Source organism: Clarias gariepinus, chromosome 17 (genome assembly GCF_024256425.1).
Source record: "Clarias gariepinus isolate MV-2021 ecotype Netherlands chromosome 17, CGAR_prim_01v2, whole genome shotgun sequence".
In the NCBI taxonomy this organism is placed as follows: domain Eukaryota; kingdom Metazoa; phylum Chordata; class Actinopteri; order Siluriformes; family Clariidae; genus Clarias; species Clarias gariepinus.
The window spans coordinates 9,740,110-9,760,153 of NC_071116.1; the positions used below are offsets into that span (position 1 = coordinate 9,740,110).

The 20,044-nt window shown below is 37.6% G+C and overlaps 1 protein-coding gene across 2 annotated transcripts in view; it reads right to left on the reverse strand.

The window, feature by feature from the left end:
* Nucleotides 1–322: 322 nt before the first annotated feature.
* Nucleotides 323–20,044, reverse strand: part of scarb1 (scavenger receptor class B, member 1) — a 30,507-nt gene continuing 10,785 nt past the window's right edge. Inside the window, exons 4-13 of one of the 2 annotated variants that reach the window (XM_053516363.1) lie at nt 17,537–17,740; nt 17,104–17,199; nt 16,855–16,970; nt 15,240–15,406; nt 14,906–15,024; nt 11,474–11,547; nt 11,319–11,370; nt 9,287–9,433; nt 2,950–3,013; nt 323–1,659 (exon numbers count right to left, since the gene is read on the reverse strand). In XM_053516363.1, coding sequence (XP_053372338.1) covers nt 1,649–1,659; nt 2,950–3,013; nt 9,287–9,433; nt 11,319–11,370; nt 11,474–11,547; nt 14,906–15,024; nt 15,240–15,406; nt 16,855–16,970; nt 17,104–17,199; nt 17,537–17,740 — 1,050 coding nt within the window. In that variant the 3' untranslated portion in view covers nt 323–1,648. The remainder of the gene's footprint in view (nt 1,660–2,949; nt 3,014–9,286; nt 9,434–11,318; nt 11,371–11,473; nt 11,548–14,905; nt 15,025–15,239; nt 15,407–16,854; nt 16,971–17,103; nt 17,200–17,536; nt 17,741–20,044) is intronic. The other variant, XM_053516364.1, reaches the window with a different exon arrangement.

Sequence of the window (20,044 nt, forward strand, 5' to 3'; positions counted from 1 at the left end):
TTTTACAGAACAGCCATGCTGTATATTTCTCGGGGTTGGTGTTCATGTTCCGGAGTGTCTTTGTCCTGGGTGCCCTGGGGTATTGCTCTGGGTGGGACAGAAGTGGTTTCAGAGTTGGTCACCAAAATTTGCCCAAATAAACAAACGCTCTCCTTAGGGTTGGGGAGCTGTTTAGGAGAGAATCAAACAACTGGCCAGCCCTTAACTGCAGGGAAAAATTTTGGTCAGCCACAACCGAAGCAATACAAAGGGTAGACCATACCTAGCCTGGACCACCCTGAAGCCCCCTTGCATAAAAGACAACGCCCCCCCCCCCCCCCGCCTTGTCCTTTTTTTTACGTTCTGCCGTTTTTCCTTCTTGCTCACCTCCCTTGCTTTTTCTTCTTCTTCTGTATCCTTCCTCTTTGCTCCCTTCTTTGTCTTATAAAAGAAAAAAAATAAATTAAACTTAACTCAGTTTCTTTTCCAAATTACTGAAATTGCGTGATGAACTGTCCAATGCATTATTAAAAACCGTAAGGATTGTGCTGAAGTGTCAACTTTGTGGAAGAAATGGTAAAAAAAAAAATCATGAAAGGAGATCACTTTAATGCTTTGCATAGTTTGCATAGGTCAAAAATTCAGACACTACAGCTATGTTTAATATTAAAAGTAAGCGTAGTAAAGCTAATAATTAAAAAATCCTACATTTGTTAGGAAGTGTAAATATTGAACTCTGGAGCAATAAGAGATGGATCTGGTCTGATGCGTCCAGGTGTAGCCTATTATTTCACAGCTATGGGAGTGTCGGGGTAAGAAGTGAAACGCATGAAACGATGTACCCATGCTGCATAGTGCCAACTGTATAAGCATCTGCAGGCAGTGTTATGATCTGAGGTCTGATGTTGCTTCAGTTGCTCGAGCTCAGCAAAGGTATGTGTCAATAGAATGAAGTAACCCGACTACCTGGATGTACCAAATGACCACAGTATCCCAGTTATACCAGGGCTCAAATTGTGAGAGAGTGGTTTTGAGAGCATAAGGAATAATTTTAATTCATGAATTGGCCACCACAAACTGTATCCATACACATACAGTATACAGTACATATTGCACACTATATTCAAAGCTAAAAGGCATTCAAATTAAATCTAAGCATTATTTTTTTGTCCTCTCTTCCCCCGTTGCATTTAGTCGATATACATAGAGCCCTTTCGTAAATCTACTTTAAATTGAAGTGCAAAGTTATATATGGCTTTTAAGGAAAATATGGCTAGAAAAATCTATAAAACAATTTGCAGACCTGGATAATTAAATTGACAAAATGGAATAAGTGCATCCCACCCAGGTAATCCCAGAATAAAGAAGAGTGCTTCCCACTAAATATACATTACTTAAACGTCTAAACACAGACATACAGACACAGCCTACCATAAAAATTAAAGTAGTACACAATGTTTAAAACTCAGTTTCTTTGACAAGTTTTTTGACTCTTTTATGAGATCAGACAAATAAAAACACCGCCATCAATTCCTTGTGCATCATAGATTTAGCACAGAAGAAATTCAGTCCTGTAAAAGCAGAGGACTCGCTGTAATAGGCGATGTTTTGTACCAAATGAGTTTTACCATTGTCCTGAGATCAGGGATGTGTGCAGGCCTAGAAAGTCCTACTTTGTATCTATGTAAAGAAGAAGAAGAAAAAGAAAGTTCATTAAGACTGGATGTAAGGCTAAACTTGTTACATGCTTTACAGTTGGGGAGTTTTTTTTTTTTTTTTACAGACAGAACATAATCAAATACTAATTATCATTAGCAACAGCTCGATTGTGTGAAAGATGCACAATTGGCCATGCTTACTAAAGACTAACATGTTAACGGTTAGTTAGTTAGTCCGTTAATTAGTTAACATAATTTGCTGCATATGCAAAAATAAATAAATAAAATAATTAATAATGCATTTTTAAAACATGGGATATTGGCCTGTGATGAAGGATCGGAGGAAAATAGACATTTTTACAGTCGTCAGCTGTTCAGTTTTGAGGTGTCTGTGTCCTCAGGTTCTTGATTTTGCATGACCTTATGTGGTCATCTCCTGTTGTAGGCAATCATCCTCAAGGATTGCCTCATGTGCTTTCTGACATGCTTTTCTGCTCACCACACTTGTACAGAGTGAGCTCCTATATACTCCCCATCTTCTACTTCAATAAAATGTTTCACAGTCCCACAGACTCTCCACACCTAGAATATTTTTGTTTTCCCCACTATTTTTTATGAACTTTAGTGACTGTGAAAATTCTGAAACATCAATAGTTTTGAAGGACATACATTTGTAAGTTATTTCTTTTTTAAGTAAATAAATTTGGACATTTAATTACACAAGGATGCCTGCTAGGATATTAATGACAGTCTGTGCCTGTCACAACTTGAATTTACAACCTTCTGATGAAAGCCCTAACCACTGAGCTTTTTATTAGTATTTTCTAATGCATCAGGAAATTGCTTTTTTATTCATTTACCTAAATTGTATATTTGTGGACAAAGTGGACCCCTCTGGTACAGTAGGTACTAACCCCTGCATGGAAACACCTCACAAGACAATTTTGAAGATGGCTAGACATTTATTTAGCCATCACAAGTTGGCCTTTTTCAAAATCTCTCAGATATTTCATATTTGAAATCTTAAAGATACAGCACACAAAAACATTGTACACAAGTCTGTCCATTTAACTTGAACATACAAGTTTTTGGTCAGGTAATGCCATACTGTACTGCCTTTATAGTCTAGTAATTATATACAGTATACATACACATATACTGTACATACACACACATACATATACATACGTACATATATATATACATAAATAAATCTTTAGATTAATGGATGCTTTCTCTTGAATGGATGTACTCTTACGGATTTTTAACAGCCAGGAAAGAAGAGAGAGGATAGAAAAAAGAAAAAAATTACCTGAATCTCTTACAGAATTTTTTTCGGTGTAAGTTGGGTCAAGATTAATGAATTTTTTGCTTCCCTAAAAGAATAAGAAAACTTTAATTAACATGGCAAGAACAACAAATGTTAAAACAGAGCTGAAGTCTTGATTTCATGGCCTTAAAACTCAGAGGGTCAAAAATTATCCACACTCTGGCTGTAGAATTTATTTTGATTAACTTTTGGAAATTCTTTCATTGCTTCTCATTGCTTTTTCTTTATCAATCAATAAGCTTTTATATTCCCTCATTAAAATTGTTAGGGTGAGCTGCAAGCCACAAATGCACTGCTTTCTTCACTTCTTTGTCCTCATAGGGCTGCTTTTAGGGAGCCAAACAGGTGATCAGGACTATAGGGAGGATGCTTTAACACCTCAAAAAGTTTTTGCAGAGTGTCAACAGTGTGGGCAGAAGTGTGCAGACGTTCATCGTCATACAATATTACAACAACCTTGGATAGCAGTCCTCTGCATTTAATCTAAAGTTTAGGTTTCAACTCTTCAATAAGTATCTCACTGTAACGAGCACTGTTAATTGTCCAACCTTTTTCCTGATAATGTTCCAGTAGTGGCCCTTTTTCTGAGAATCCCAGAAAACTGTAAGCATCAATTTTTCAGCTGATGGTTGACTTTTGAACTTTTACTTTTCGGCGATTGAGGAAGTTTCCGTTCCTTTTTCTACTGTTTACTCAGGCTCATAGTGATAAATCTATGTTCCGTCACCAGTAATGATTCTTATTAAGAAACTTTTACCGTCCTTAAGAGTATCGGTCCAATTTTTTTTGCAGACATCCAAAAGCTTCTGTTCATGTTCTTCTTAAGTTGTTTAGGTACACATCTCACACTAATCACAAAATCACTGCACGCTGCTCTTTTTCTAGTGAGGCATCCATTTCTCCTCGCACCGCAGTTACAAAAGAACTTGTGCAACACGTTTATAGATGTGCAGCAGTGACTTGGGAGACAGTAGCCTTAAATGGAAAGCACTGATAAGACGATGCACATAACCCAGTCTGAATAATCTGAACAATCAGTCTTGGTCTGTATGCCGGTCTTGGTTTATCGCAGATAATTTTGCACCTTTATCACTTCTTTTAAGCAAATAACCTCTTTATACAACAAAGCCCAAGAGAGAATTCATAAATTCACAAGTGCTGTTTGGCTAACAGCACTAGGACATTCATTCTTAACAGTATTGCATATTCAGATGCAATGAGTATTTTGTGAAAAATATAAGGAGAACTAATTAGAAACAGCACCAACGGTTATGTAATAACAAAATGTAAATGCACTATATATGCATGTATTTATTTACAGTCTATCAGCACCAGCTTTTAGGTGTGTACCTTTGTTATGTAATATTTATATAATATTTTCAGCAAACAAATTAATTCCAAGCAAATGTAAACGTATGCTTTTGAGGTTACAATACAGCTACTGCTGTTTTAAGCTAGCATTATTACTGAATGTTCTATTTCCCCCTTCTAAATCACCAACAGGAAGCAATAATCACCTAGATACTGTCTTATGCATGTGCATCGCGAGACCTTTTACAAACTGACATGTGATGCAGTGTTGCATTTTCCATTCTTCATCATATCTCATATGCAATAATCTGCAAAAGTCCAAGAGACATTTAAATAAATGATGTTAAGCCAAGATGCTCTCAAAAGTCTCATTGCCTTTACTGCTTTATCCTGTATTTAGGGTTGCGGGGGAACTGAAACCTATCCCAGGAGACCCTAGAATGGGTGCCAATCCATCGCTGGGTGCACAAACACCATACACACACACGCACACACACACACACACACACACATTACGGGCAGTTTGGAAACGGCAATTATCCTAAATGTGCATGTCTTTGGAATGTGGCACTAAACTGTGGAGTACCCAAAGGAAACCCACCAAGCAAAGGGAGAAAACTCCATGAACACAGATCCAAGCGATAATCGAGCCCGGACCCTGGAAGTGCAAGGCGACAGTGCAAACCACTAAGCCAACATGCCGCCATGCTCTCAAAAGTAATGGAATCAAATGTCTTCTACAAAAAATTTATGATGATTTTTTTTATTTTTCTATGAAAAATCTACAAAGAGCAGTAAACAGCACTAAACCACAATCTAATTAAAAAAGTTTTAAAGATTCATTATTAGTCTTAGGAACAGTTCATACAATTTTTATTACAATAGCTGTACCTTTTTTTTTTTCCATCCTGGAGAATCTGGCACTCCTTTTCTGAAGAGAGACTTTAAGTTTAAGTGTAATTGTTTTTTTTTTTTTTTAATCGCAAGCGAACCCGTTAAGCCAGCACTGAAATGTTGTTTAAAGTGCGGTCAAATTCATTACTGACATACACCCATTTATGAAACAGTATATTTTAATTGTAATTTTTTTTTTTTTTAACTGAAGCATTAACAAACCCAGCAGACTATTTTAGTATTTTAATCAGATTATTTGCTGACCATTGGCATGTGGTTGTAGGTGTAAGTCAGAACAACGTCACCATACAAACCTAGTTTAAAAGCATTATAGCCACACTGGAAAACCACTGATATATGGTTGTGTGTCCAAGGTGCCCAGGAAAATATCCCCCAGACTATTAGACAACCACCAGTCTGACTTGCTGATTTAATGCAGGATGGATCCATGCTTTCATGTTGTTTATATAAAATTCTGACCCAAGCAGAAATACTGTAGGAGTGGCAGGAGTGGCACCCCATGCGGAATATGGGAATGACGTGGCATACTAACCTCACCAAATGCTACTATTATTGTTTTTTTTTTTTTTTTGGTATAAAAACGTAATAAAAATCATCTGAAGATAATGGCTCTTTGTTTTAAGCAAATACAACCTTAGACAAATAACATAAGGTGAGTTGCAGCCAGGTTTAATCATCAGCCCTTATTTAATTGATCATCAGCAAGACCTCTTTAAAAGCAGAAGTTTTGCCAGTTTGCTGGTGTGGCATCAACAAACCATTTTTGTTGCTTTATGGTGGGTTTAAACAATTGTTTCTGCACATGGAGTTCAATATTCTACAGTGAGGTAAATGATGCACAGACAGTTGCCAGTCTTCCCAGGAGAGGTCATCCAGCACAGTCAACCCAAGGTCACACCGTGCAATGCTCAGAGAACAGAGGCCTCACTGAGCATAATAAATGTTAAAGTATAAATGTTAAAGTCCATGACAGCACAATTAAAAAAATACTGCACAAGAAAAGCTTGTCTGGAACGTTGCCAGGAGAAAGCCTTTTCTGTATGAAACAGAACATAGAAGCATGACTGAGGTGTGCAAAACTGCTCCTGAACAAAGCACAAGACTTCTGGAATAATGTTCTATGACCTGATAAGACCAAAGTGCAGTTGTTTGACCTGAAGCATTTCAGCAGAATCACCTTATACCCACTGTCAAGCATGGCGATGGAGGGGTAATGATTTGGACTTGTTTTGCAGCCACAGGACCTGGGCACCTTGCAGTCATCAAGTTGAACATGAACTCCTCAGTATACCAGAGCATTCAAGAGGCAAATGTGAGACCTAAGCTTGATCAAAATTGGGTCATGCAACAGAACCATGATTGGAAGCACACCAGTAAGTCTACATCAAAATGACTGGATTTTGACTAGGCTGTTTCAAAACATTTTTCCTTAATTTTTCAGACATCAACCAAATCAAAATGCTGTGGCAGGATCTTAAAGGATCTCTGCATAAGTGAATGCCCAAAAACTTCATTTCATTTCAAAACTGAAGCAATGTTGTAAAGAAGAAATGGGGAAAAATTCCTCCACTATGATGTGAGAGACTAGTAAAGTCATACACAAAATGATTAGATCAAGTTATTAATAATAATAATACACACAGAATTGAAAAAGGGGGACTTACTTTGTACATTAGTGTATATACTGTATACATACTGTATTCTGTTCATAAATACAAAGTAACACAACAAAAAAAAAAAAGCTATAAATGCTCTGGGCTTTAAGCAGTTGAATGAAGTGGCCGAAGAGTGTATATACATTATGAAACAACATAGAGTAAACTATTTAATTGAGCTATTGCTGGAGGAACTATTTTATTGCTAAAATATGGCTATGAATTTTTCTTTTGCATTTATATTATATTGCATTTTATATTAAGTAAAAAGACCCACGTTCATCTATACAGTGGCTTGCAAAAGTATTCGGCCCCCTTGAACCTTTCCACATTTTGTCACATTACAGCCACAAACATGAATCAATTTCATTGGAATTCAATGTGAAAGACGAATACAAAGTGGTGTACACGTGAGAAGTGGAACTATAAATCATACATGATTCCGAACATTTTTTACAAATAAATAACTGCAAAGTGGGGAGTGCGTAATTATTCAGCCCCTTTGGTCTGAGTGCAGTCAGTTGCTCATAGACATTGCCTGATGAGTACTAATGACTAAACCGAGTGCACCTGTGTGTAACCTAATGTCAGTACAAATATGGCTGCTCTGTGACGGCCTCAGAGGTTGTCTAAGTGAATATTGGGAGCAACAACACCATGAAGTCCAAAGAACACACCAGACAGGTCAGGGATAAAGTTATTGAGAAATTTAAAGCAGGCTTAGGCTACAAAAAGATTTCCAAAGCCTTGAACATCCCACGGAGCACTGTTCAAGCGATCATTTAGAAATGGAAGGAGTATGGCACAACTGTAAACCTACCAAGACAAGGCCGTCCACCTAAACTCACAGGCCGAACAAGGAGAGCGCTGATCAGAAATGCAGCCAAGAGGCCCATGGTGACTCTGGACGAGCTGCAGAGATCTACAGCTCAGGTGGGGGAATCTGTCCATAGGACAACTATTAGTCGTGCACTGCACAAAGTTGGCCTTTATGGAAGAGTGGCAAGAAGAAAGCCATTGTTAACAGAAAACCATAAGAAGTCCCGTTTGCAGTTTGCCACAAGCCATGTGGGGGACACAGCAAACATGTGGAAGAAGGTGCTCTGGTCAGATGAGACCAAAATGGAACTTTTGCAAAATGCAAAATGCTTTGTGTGGCAGAAAACTAACACTGCACATCACTCTGAACACACTATCCCCACTGTCAAATGTGGTGGTGGCAGCATCATGCTCTGGGGGTGCTTCTCTTCAGCAGGGACAGGGAAGCTGGTCAGAGTTAATGGGAAGATGGATGGAGCCAAATACAGGGCAATCTTGGAAGAAAACCTCTTGGAGTCTGCAAAAGACTTGAGACTGGGGCGGAGGTTCACCTTCCAGCAGGACAACGACCCTAAACATAAAGCCAGGGCAACAATGGAATGGTTTAACACAAAACATATCCATGTGTTAGAATGGCCCAGTCAAAGTCCAGATCTAAATCCAATCGAGAATCTGTGGCAAGATCTGAAAACTGCTGTTCACAAACGCTATCCATCTAATCTGACTGAGCTGCAGCTGTTTTGCAAAGAAGAATGGGCAAGGATTTCAGTCTCTAGATGTGCAAAGCTGGTAGAGACATACCCTAAAAGACTGGCAGCTGTAATTGCAGCAAAAGGTGGTTCTACAACGTACTGACTCAGGGGGCTGAATAATTACGCACACCCCACTTTTCAGTTATGTATTTGTAAAAAAATGTTCGGAATCATGTATGCTTTTCGTTTCACTTCTCACGTGTACACCACTTTGTATTGGTCTTTCATGTGGAATTCCAATAAAATTGATTCATGTTTGTGGCTGTAATGTGACAAAATGTGGAAAGGTTCAAGGGGGCCGAATACTTTTGCAAGCCACTGTATATCTGCTTTGCCCACGTCAGCTGCATTTTCTTCCATGTTCACTGTATTCCTTTGTGTAAAAAGTAATCGATAAAAGATTTTGCATAAAATCAGCATACTGTAACCTTGTTTTCACAAAAAAAAAAGTGTTCGTCATAATTAAGCAATATAACACGAGAGGGAGTGCTGTATGGTTTGATATAGCATGGCTGTGATGTGGTCTGGGGCACATGAACCTCAAGTGTGATATTGCTTTTATACAACAGTTCCGCAAACACTATCAACAAATTATGATTTCTTTCTTTATTTAACAAGATATTTTTGCTCTGCTAACACAGTTCCTTTCACCACTGGTGGATCTGGCTACCAACAGTTAGCAACTGACAGGGGTAAAAGTAGTTTTAAGTTCTTTCTGGTACTATGAAGTCAAATGGTGAGGAGAGTAACCCATGAGTAAATCCCATAAGTGACCGACAGTTAGTGCAATTAATGTTTGTAGAACACCTCAAAAATTGAGTAATACATAAAGTTAAAGCATTGCAGTGGTGTTACTGTCTATTATACCTTTTTACTAAGCTGCAGTGCCACTGCTCCTACGATACAGCCCAGTCCAAGTGCGATGAAGATGTACTGCATATACTCCATCACCATAGGTAAAATTACAAGATTCATACGAAACGTGTTAAGTATAGGGCCATCAATGTAACCACTCTGGAAGAGATAACACATTAGGTCTTCTTTTTAACATTCTTTCAAAAGAAATCTCATTAAAATATTGAAAAACTGTAAATAAAATAAGCAAAACGTTAGGAAACTACAGAGCGCTTCTGGTGACATCTATATTCTGTGGCAACCACTTACTAAGGCGTGGGAAAGAGATGCTATTTTGTGGCCACGACTTAACACGTGGGAACAACATAGTATAACACATGGCCATGAGACATAGTTGTGCCCAGAACTTAATAACATGTGGGAATGACATGGTATATACAGTATGGGATGTGACCACTGGAAACTGTTGAATACTATTTTGTTGCCACGTGTTATTAAGTTGTCGCCACAACACATAGTGTCATTTCCACACCTTAGTAAGTCGTGACCACAGGATATTTTTTTTTCCTTAATATCACCAGAGGAGGTCCATAGGAAACACATTTCACTAAGATGAATTTATAACCCGTATTCCGGAAAAGTCACATCAGCCAATATTTTATTCACAATAGACCATAAATGTTTAAACTGAGAAATGTTATAATTATATGCACAAAATAAGCTCATTTTATATGTAGCAGGGATGCCTGCTACAGCTCTCAAAAAAATTGAGATTAGAGCATGTTTACCATGGTGTAGCATCTTCTTTTCTCTCAAAACTGTTTAAAAGACGTCTGGGCATTGCGGTTATGAGTTTCTGGAGTTCTGGTGTTGGAATTCTTGGTCCCATTCTTGCCTGATATAGGTTTCTAGATGCTGAAAAGTGCGTGGTGGTCTTTGATGTGTTTTTCATTTAATGATGCGCCAGTGATATTGTCTATAGATAAAAGATCAGGACTGGCCGGCCAGACTGGACAGGCAGGGTAATTCAGCACCCGGACTCAGTCATGCTGTTGTAATAGCTGAAATATGTGGATTTGCTTTGTCCTGCTAAAATACACCTTTACTGACCTTTATATACCTTTTAGCGTTCATAGTGCCTTCCAGAACATGCAAGCTGTCCATGCCATGTGCACTTGCGTACCCCATACCTTCAGAGGTGCTGGCTTTTAAACTGAATGCTGATAACCTGGAAGGTCTTCTCCCTCTTTAGCCCGGAGGACACGGTGTCCTTGATTTCCAACAAGAATATCAAATTTGGACTCATTTAACCATAGAACACTTTACTATGAAACCACCTGGTCGCTTCTGGATCAAGTTCACACATGGCTTCCTTTTTGCATGATAGAGCTTTACAGTAGTTGGCAACTGCAGATGGCACGGAGTATTGTGTCAATAACACAATCATGCCGAGTGATGCAGTGATGTCTGAAAGCCAGAGGACCACGGGCATCCAACAGAGGTCTTCAGCCTTGTCGCTTACACACACAGATTTCTCCAGTTTGACAATGTTATGCACTATACTATAGATGAGATTTGCAAAACGCACTCTTTCAAAGATTGGAGAGCATCTGCCCATCTTTACTTCTGAGAGCCTCTCTAAGACATCCCTTTTAAAGCTAATCATGTTATAGACCTGATGCTAGATGTTCTTCCAGCTGATTCTTTTTACATTTTCTTGCTTTATTGCCCCCGTCACAACTTTTTTGAAACCAGTAGCAGGCATCAAATTTGAATTGAGCTCATTCAGTGGATAAAAGTGTAAAATTTCTCAGTTTAAAGATCTATGTGCTCTTTGTTCTATTGTCAATTAAATATTGGCTCATGTAATTTGAACGTCTTTTAGTTTTCATCTTATTAAAATGTAAAAATGTCCCAACTTTTTGCATTTTATCTTCTGGGTCTAAAAATAAACACATTGACAGTATAGACTAATGTAAATACAATGGCATTTAAAATATTGTCTAAATTAATTGTATTTATTTTTTAGAGCTATAGTACATACCTCACCAAACCAAATGATAGGCATCACTACTTCAGCTATTTTACCAGTTTGTCTAAAAAAATAAAAAAGTTGGTTCAGCTAAAAAATAATTTTAGGATCAATTCAAAAATGAAAGACAAACAAAATACATACAAAATGACTGACATCATGCTTACTTTATTCCTGATACCTTCTTCATTAACAGGTTAAGTTGCAGCTTGATTGACACATTCATAGGTATTCCAGTCTCCTGTAAATCATTGGCACATTAGTTACTTGAAACACTGAGCTAGCTAGCTAGCTAAATAAATATATAAAATCACACACACACACACACACACACACACACACACACACACACACACACACACACACACACACTTATTAAACCATGATCTTTAGTGGCTGGAGGCCATATGCAGCAGTGTGAGTGGGCCTTGGTAGGCCTGAGACAACATGCTTAAAAACCAGGCCACCAAATGATAACACAATTTTCTTATCAAGTTACTTATCAAATGAAGGACATTCAGTATCAACATATTTGTGACCAGGATCCCTTGACGTATGTTTGCAATATAATTGTGTATTTGGCTTTGAGTTTTTGGGTAAATACTGACTGTACCTACTGTATGCTTTTCTATGGATGGTTATTTCATGCATGTTTTGAGTGGAACAGTGAGTAGCACGTCTACTGCACATTAAATGCTGCTCGTTTGTATTTGAGTGTGTGGTTATAGTTGGGCATTATTTTCTTTATGACTTGTAATAAACTGGGAAAGAGACAAATAGGTTTAATGATGTAATTTTGGTGAAAGCAATAAGTATAGAGCAAGCCAGATGAATGGTTCACCACCTTTTCTCCAGGTGAAGAGAAACAATGTTCACAAAATTTATATACATTTTTGTAAGAGCTTGAAGACCCAATTAGCATGCAAAGGAATTAAAAAAAATCAAATGGTAGATTGTTGTAGTAAAACTTAAGGTGAGCTGATTCACAATGTCAACACATGCACTGAGTGACATACTGTACAAGAAACTATTCCGCCTCAAAAGTAGCCAGTAGCACAGTGAATAATATATATGTTTTAACCTAATTTTAACTAATAAAAAAATCAAGGGGGCAGCAAAACATCATCTGATTTTTTAAATGAAAAAGATTTCTAAACGAAATGAAAGCATGGACTACTGTACATTTTCACATCCAAGCCTATGAATTAAGCATGACTTATGCCTGCACAGCAACTTCTCAGAATTGAGATTTACAGTAAGATGTTTGGCTTGTTGCCATGTTTTATTCTTACATGATGATAAAACTATTCATAAAGTCAGTCTAACCTTTGATCGTGTGGTCAGTTATAGATAACTAATGTATGTAGAAGCAGTGTTCATGAAAATGAGCCACAACTTATCAAACACGCATCAAAGGTGCGCTACTTAAATACATGGCACTACACTTTTGGTAATATGACTTTGGATGAGGCCTACAATGATTTCTGTTAGTGCCTGGGCTGCCGGTCTTCATTCTGCAGGCTGTGGACATTCAATTTCAGCTTAAAGAACGATTGCGGCCATAATGACCCTGTTCCCCTATTTCCATCAGGAGCATCTGCAACGTAGTCACCAGATAGGTAGATACACCTGGTCTATTTTTGAAATGTCTGAAAGAAGCAACCAACTAACCAGGTGGTGCTTTTATAACATTTCCTTTTTCAAAAAATTACAGAATCAAGATGTTCTAATAAATTTTGAGCCAAATCTGCACAAATGAATGTCAGCTAGGTTTACTTGGAGATTTCCTACATAAAAATCATAACACTAACAATTCTACCTCATCACAGTGATAATTCTACCCCATAATATTGATTATATTCCATATGCTTACTTTGGTCTTTAAATAATTATATATTTTCATTTTGATTTAAATACAATATTGGATGTTCTAAAATCTGGAGCATGTATGACAACTTATATATATGTATTTTTAGTATAATGAGCTTTGTTTGAATTTAGGTGGTACATCCAAAAAAAAGAAACACCTATACTAACCTGGAAAAAAACTCTGATTTGAATAGAAGTATTCAATCAATTAAAGAAAGGTCTTAAAACGACAATGAGTTGACCCTATTTAGATAGTGCCATTTTCATGAATATCATACCAGACCAACTGTCATATCAAGCCACTTCATAACCGAAACATTCACAGTGAGGCATGAAACCACACAGAGGTAGGTATAACTACCATGTCGCAAATCCATCACAAATGATCAGAGTGAAAATAACAGGTTAATAGGATAACAATAAAGACCTCTGTTTAAGCAATAAATCTATCAGGGCACACCTGGTACAACAAGAAACATGTGTAAATTACATTACTGTATTTTTGTAGATACGTAGCGAGTTACAGTACATACATACTCTATACATAAAGTATATATAGAGGTTTATTAATTGTTTAAACCACTGGATTTTTCCCCCCTGATCATGCCGGCATATTACAGACAAATTCATCAGGTGCAGATTGTCAAACTGTGGATCTGAGAGCATGAGAAATAATTTTTGTACATGAATTGGCCACCAAAGAGTCCTAACCTGTCCTTTATTTAATATGAAATAAATTTAAATACTAAGTATTTAAGCCTTAGCCCCATTGATGTGCTGGAGAAAACTTTGTGGAGTGGTTTGACAACATAAAAAAGCTATCCAAAAAAGTGAATATAATGCAAGTGAAATGGTGCTATTGGGCTTTAGGAAGTCTTATCATACTTTGCTAATCATAACTCATAAAGTAGACTTTATCTCATCATTTTTTTTTTATCTCCGTGGCAAAAGGCCAATTAAGACGAACATACAGGATTGTGCTTTCTACTGCAAGCCAGTAATTAAGTTTGTTGTTGAAAGATACGGTATATGCAAATATGTGCAAATACAACAAAATTTATATAAACACATTGCCCTTTATCTTACTATAACATAATTAAAATCAATTTAACAATTAGTTAGTTATCGACCACATTAAAAGACATGGGGTAAAAAATGTTCTTAGATATTTCAACAAACTGCATCCATAACCAAAGATCAAAGTCTGAAATATTGCTCAATAAAATCAAGCTAAGCGTTATTTGTTCATAATAGGATTACTTTTACAATACCAAAAACCATAATATAATTATGATAAGGGCAGTCATAACATGATACTCATACCAATGTCCAATTACCTTATCAGATAGTTTAAGGAGATTGAAAATAACCTTGACATAAAACTAGTGTACCATACATAACTAAAGCCAAGCTAAAGTTGCTGACTTGATAGTATAAGATAATATATTAAGTCTCCACTGATTTCTACCAGCAACCCCCCAAAATATGAAGCAAACTAACAAATAAATAAATAAAACTATCAAAAAAAGTATAGATATTGTTTTCTCCCCTCATTGGATACAGTTGCCTCAATACGTGTTCCTAAAAATGAGACCCTGTAAAGCTTTGTTAAAAGCCACAATGCAACTGAAGCGTTTAAATGCATCAATTAATTCCCCTTTAAGAGAATCTTAATAGGACCCTAAGCTTGCCATAGTACATTATATATACATGTAAACAATTTTTCTTACTGGATGTATGTCAATGAAAAGTCCATGGTCATGCTCGTTGGGGCTAAGTCCATTGACAGTCTGCAAAAGGGCAGGATCAGCATTGTAGAAATGTGGATGGGAAATGAACATAGGGGAGTCTAGGAGAAACAAAGCAAATGTACCTTGTTGCATATAAAAGCTACTTTAAAAAAAAATATATATTTTATCTGTAACTAAGTACTTGTGTTTGCCCAGGCACATGGGAGACTTTTTTTTTTTTAATGATACTATACAGTGCATTTAAATTTGGCTTCTAAAATTTAGAAACACATATCTCTATATATAAATTGTCGGTCAGGACAAGGTCACTTACTGTGCCTGCAACTGCGAACATCAAGAAGACCTGACTGTCTGCATGGACAGAAACCTTCATTTGGAGGATAATCTGAGCCATTGGCAAACAGTGTTTTTGGAGCCACAAAATGATACACAGGGATTCCTCGCATAGTTCCTGGTCTCTCATACACCAGCTCCATTGACCTTTAAATCATTCATAACATTTATGAAAAAGAATATACACTCACCTAAAGGATTATTAGGAACACCATACTAATACGGTGTTTGACCCCCTTTCGCCTTCAGAACTGCCTTAATTCTACGTGCCATTGATTCAATAAGGTGCTGAAAGCATTCTTTAGAAATGTTGGCCCATATTGATAGGATAGTGGGATGGACATCCAGGGCACGAAGCTCCCGTTCCACCACATCCCAAAGATGCTCTATTGGGTTGAGATCTGGTGACTGTGGGGGCCATTTTAGTACAGTGAACTCATTGTCATGTTCAAGAAACCAATTTGAAATTATTCGAGCTTTGTGGCATGGTGCATTATCCTGCTGGAAGTAGCCATCAGAAGATGGGTACATGGTGGTCATAAAGGGATGGACATGGTCAGAAACAATGCTCAGGTAGCCCGTGGCATTTAAACGATGCCCAATTGGCACTAAGGGGCCTAAAGTGTGCCAAGAAAACATCCCCCACACCATTACACCACCACCACCAGACTGCACAGTGATAATAAGGCATGATGGATCCATGTTCTCATTCTGTTTACGCCAAATTCTGACTCCACCATTTGAATGTCCCAACAGAAATCGAGACTCATCTGACCAGGCAACATTTTTCCAGTCTTCAACTGTCCAATTTTGGTGAGCTCGTGCAAATTGTAGCATTTTTTTCCTATTTGTAGTGAATATGAGTGGTACCCGGTGGGGTCTTCTGCTGTTGTAGCCCATCCGCCTCAAGGTTGTGGTGTTGTGGCTTTACAAATGCTTTGCTGCATACCTCGGTTGTAACGAGTGGTTATTTCAGTCAAAGTTGCTCTTTTATCAGCTTGAATCAGTCGGCCCATTCTCCTCTGACCTCTAGCATCAACGAGGCATTTTTGCCCACAGGACTGCCGCATACTGGATGTTTTTCCCTTTTCACACCATTCTTTGTAAACCCTAGAAATGGTTGTGCGTGAAAATCCCAGTAACTGAGCAGATTGTGAAATACTCAGACCGGCCCGTCTGGCACCAACAACCATGCCACGCTCAAAATTGCTTAAATCACCTTTCTTTCCCATTCTGACATTCAGTTTGGAGTTCAGGAGATTTTCACCCCTAAATGCATTGAAGCAACTGCCATGTGATTGGTTTCATTAGATAATTGCATTAATGAAAAATTAAACAGGTGTTCCTAATAATCCTTTAGGTGAGTGTATATATATATATATATATATCTTTGTCAGATGGACATGAGCTAAAAAAAATGTAAAAGTTGATGATGCATGAGCGAAACTTGAGTCAAGCTTTAATAATACATACACAGATACACAACATATACCCTGCCTTAATTCATGGATCACTAGGTTATAAAGAGATATAATAAGAGACATGCAGGGATGATAATCATGAAATGAATAGAGTGTTTACTGTCAATACAGTACCTGCAGGCATCTGGACTGAAAAATGGCAGAGTTGATTCTGTAGTCATGAACGGTGGCCACATCTGCCCTGCTGTACCATTGATCATGTTACATTGCTCTGATTTCCAATAGTCAACCTGATCCATTTGAAGGAAAATTAAAGGGATAATTTGATTAAGGAATTATATGGGCATTACAATAAAACTCTGAAATATTGTAATTATGCAATCCGATTTGTTGATGTTAACAGAGTGGACTTTATAACCTCACTTTTTTCAAACCATTCCAGGAATCTACTTTGTGAACTATGCTGATGTCATCCTGACCCGTGAAGACAGTAAACATCCCAGTGTTGGAGTTGTTAAACTAAATTGGACCAAAAAAAAAAAAAAAAAGAGCATGGGGATACTTGACAACAAACAAAAGACTTAAGTTTCATTAATTAATAATTGCTGGCTCTAAAGACCACAAGAGCTCAGATGCCTGAAAACACTGAACACTGTTGGCCTCAACACACCCTGCATGGGATGACAGGATTAATTGGCTATACACATTCAGGCCTAAACACATTCAAAATTCTTTCTAATAGCATGTGTTTCAGTGCTATCATTCACCACAGATTAAGTGTCTTGCCAGCTAAATGCTTACTCCGTATAGTCCTGTTACTTCTTTGGTTATTTCTTAAGAAATACAGCATACATACCTCCACAAATAGTCCAAACTTCCCTTTAAATGGCATCATGCTTGGGAACATGTTGTTAAGAAAGTCTAACAACTTGCTGTCGTAGCCCCACAAAATCTCTCCTACAGTTTTCGTCACGAAAGGACCCTCCTTAAAAGAACTGAAGGTTAAACTGATTAATTGCAGCACTGGCAGGGGCAAGTTCTCCAACATCACTGATGCTGCCTAAAACACAGCAAATTAAAAGGGTAAATAAGTCAAATAGATAGGTCATAAACTAATGTGCATCAGTTTTCTCTATACATATACCATATACACACACAATCTAAATGTTTATACACTGCTCAAAAAAGGAAATACTTTTTAACAGAGTATTGCATCTTTCTTACTGCCTTTCACTTTTGCATTTGGCTAGAGTCAGTGTCACTACCAGTAGCATGAGGCAATACCTGTACCCAACAGAGGTTACACAGGCAGTCCAACTCCAGCATGGCACTTGCCGGAGAGTTTGATGTGTCTCCCAGTCTTAATAACATGGAGGAGATTCCAGGAGACAGGCAGTTACTTTAGGAGAGCTGGACAGGGCTGTGGAAGGTCTTTAACCTATCAGCTGACTGTATTCCCTCCTTTGTGCAAGGAAGAAAAAGATGAGCACTGCCAGAGCCCTACAAAATAACCTCCAGCAGGCTTGGACCAAACAATTAGCAACAAACTTTATAAAGGTGGCTTGAGTGCCCAACCTCCTCTAGTGGGCTTGTGCTCACTGCCCCGCACCATGGAGCTCGATTGGCATTCTGCCAGTGGCACCCTGTGCTGTCCTCATGTGGTGAGAGGCGTTTTCTGAAGAATGAAGAAATTGATAACATTGACTTGTTCTATGCCTGCTTGAACTGATTTCACAGTTCGATCCAGTTTACACCGTCAGGTTGCAAACTGTCCAGGAGCTCAGTGACGACCTGGTTCAGATCTGGGAGGAGATACAGCAGGACGACATCCTTTGTCTCATTACAGTAGGTACATGGCCCGATGTCATGGCATGCATACAAGCTCGTGAGGGTCTTTACAAATTACTGAGTACTGTGCCATTTTGAGTTGTTTCAATAAAATTGCAGCAAAATGGACTATCCTGCCACATCATTTGTTAATGATTTTTTAAGTTTCTGGGTTTCGCTTAATTCAGCGCTCTAGGTTTCCATTTTAGTTTTCATCAAACAATGTGGAATCCTTTCGTTCCTAACACATTACCCAGTCATATTAGTATAGATATCTAGCAAGTTTTTTTCCCAATTGAGATTAATTTCAAAGTGTTCTTTGAATTTGAGCAGTGTAAGCATTTTATATTATATTGTATCATATTATATCATATCATATCATATCATATACTATATTATGTATGAGCCATTCACATGCAAAATTTGCCCCCCTCTTGTCAAAATTTCTTTTAGTGTGATCAGCTAAGCAAGTGGAAGATAAAATGATCTCGAAAAGCCAAAAGTTAAAAATGACACATTCCCTTTATATTTTAAACAAAAATAATAATAATAATAATAATAATAATAATAATAACAAAGGGAAAAGTACCCACAGCAAAAGCTTGGAGACCTTTTTCTAAAATGCATCAGGCTTTTTGAAAAATTCAAATGCTGAATTTTGAGTTGTGGACTTAGGAGAGGATTTCTTCTGATGACTCTTACCAGAAGGCAATATTTATGCAGGTCTTTTGCAGTCAAATGGAGTTTCTAACTTGCTTTTTTAGCAAACCTATAAGCAGTGCTCTCTGACATTTTTCTTGGTCTTGGTCACCTTTTCTTGACCTCCACTGTTCCTGTTACCTGCCATTTTTTTATTGCATTCCAAACTGAGCAAATCGGTACTTGAAAACACTTTACTAGCTTCTTATAACTTTTTCTTATAGTCTTGAGTGCTAGGTAACTGCCTAGAGAAAACCATGGCTGCTGATTGTTGGATTAAAACCCAAAGATCATTTCATCATTGCTCAACTGTTCACATTAACAAAAAATTCCACTAGGAGTGCCTAAACTTTCACATTCCACTGTGTGTATATCAGTTAAACCTTGGATTGCGAGCATACAGTAATTCATTCTGGAAATGTGCTTTTATATCAAAACACTTATATATCAATGCGAATTTCCTGCATAAGAAACAATGGAAACTTTACATATATTTACACAAAAATAATTAATACAAAATATAAAGTAAAAAAAAAAAAATTTTTACCTGCACTTTACCTTTGAAATAAACTTTCTCTCTCTCTCTCTCACACACACACACACACACACACACACACACACAACCCGAATCACTCCTATAAACAGATTCATCTCTCGCACTGCTACAGCCTTCTCTTTAAGGGAGTCGTCGTTGCAGTACAGTTACTAAAGAATAAGCGCTACACATGGACAGAAAATTAAAAAAAATACTTTAGGCGTGCACACGTGGTCACAATGTTATCGTAAACAGTACACATGTGCACAGAAGTTGACTCACGCACACTGAGACAGAGCATGG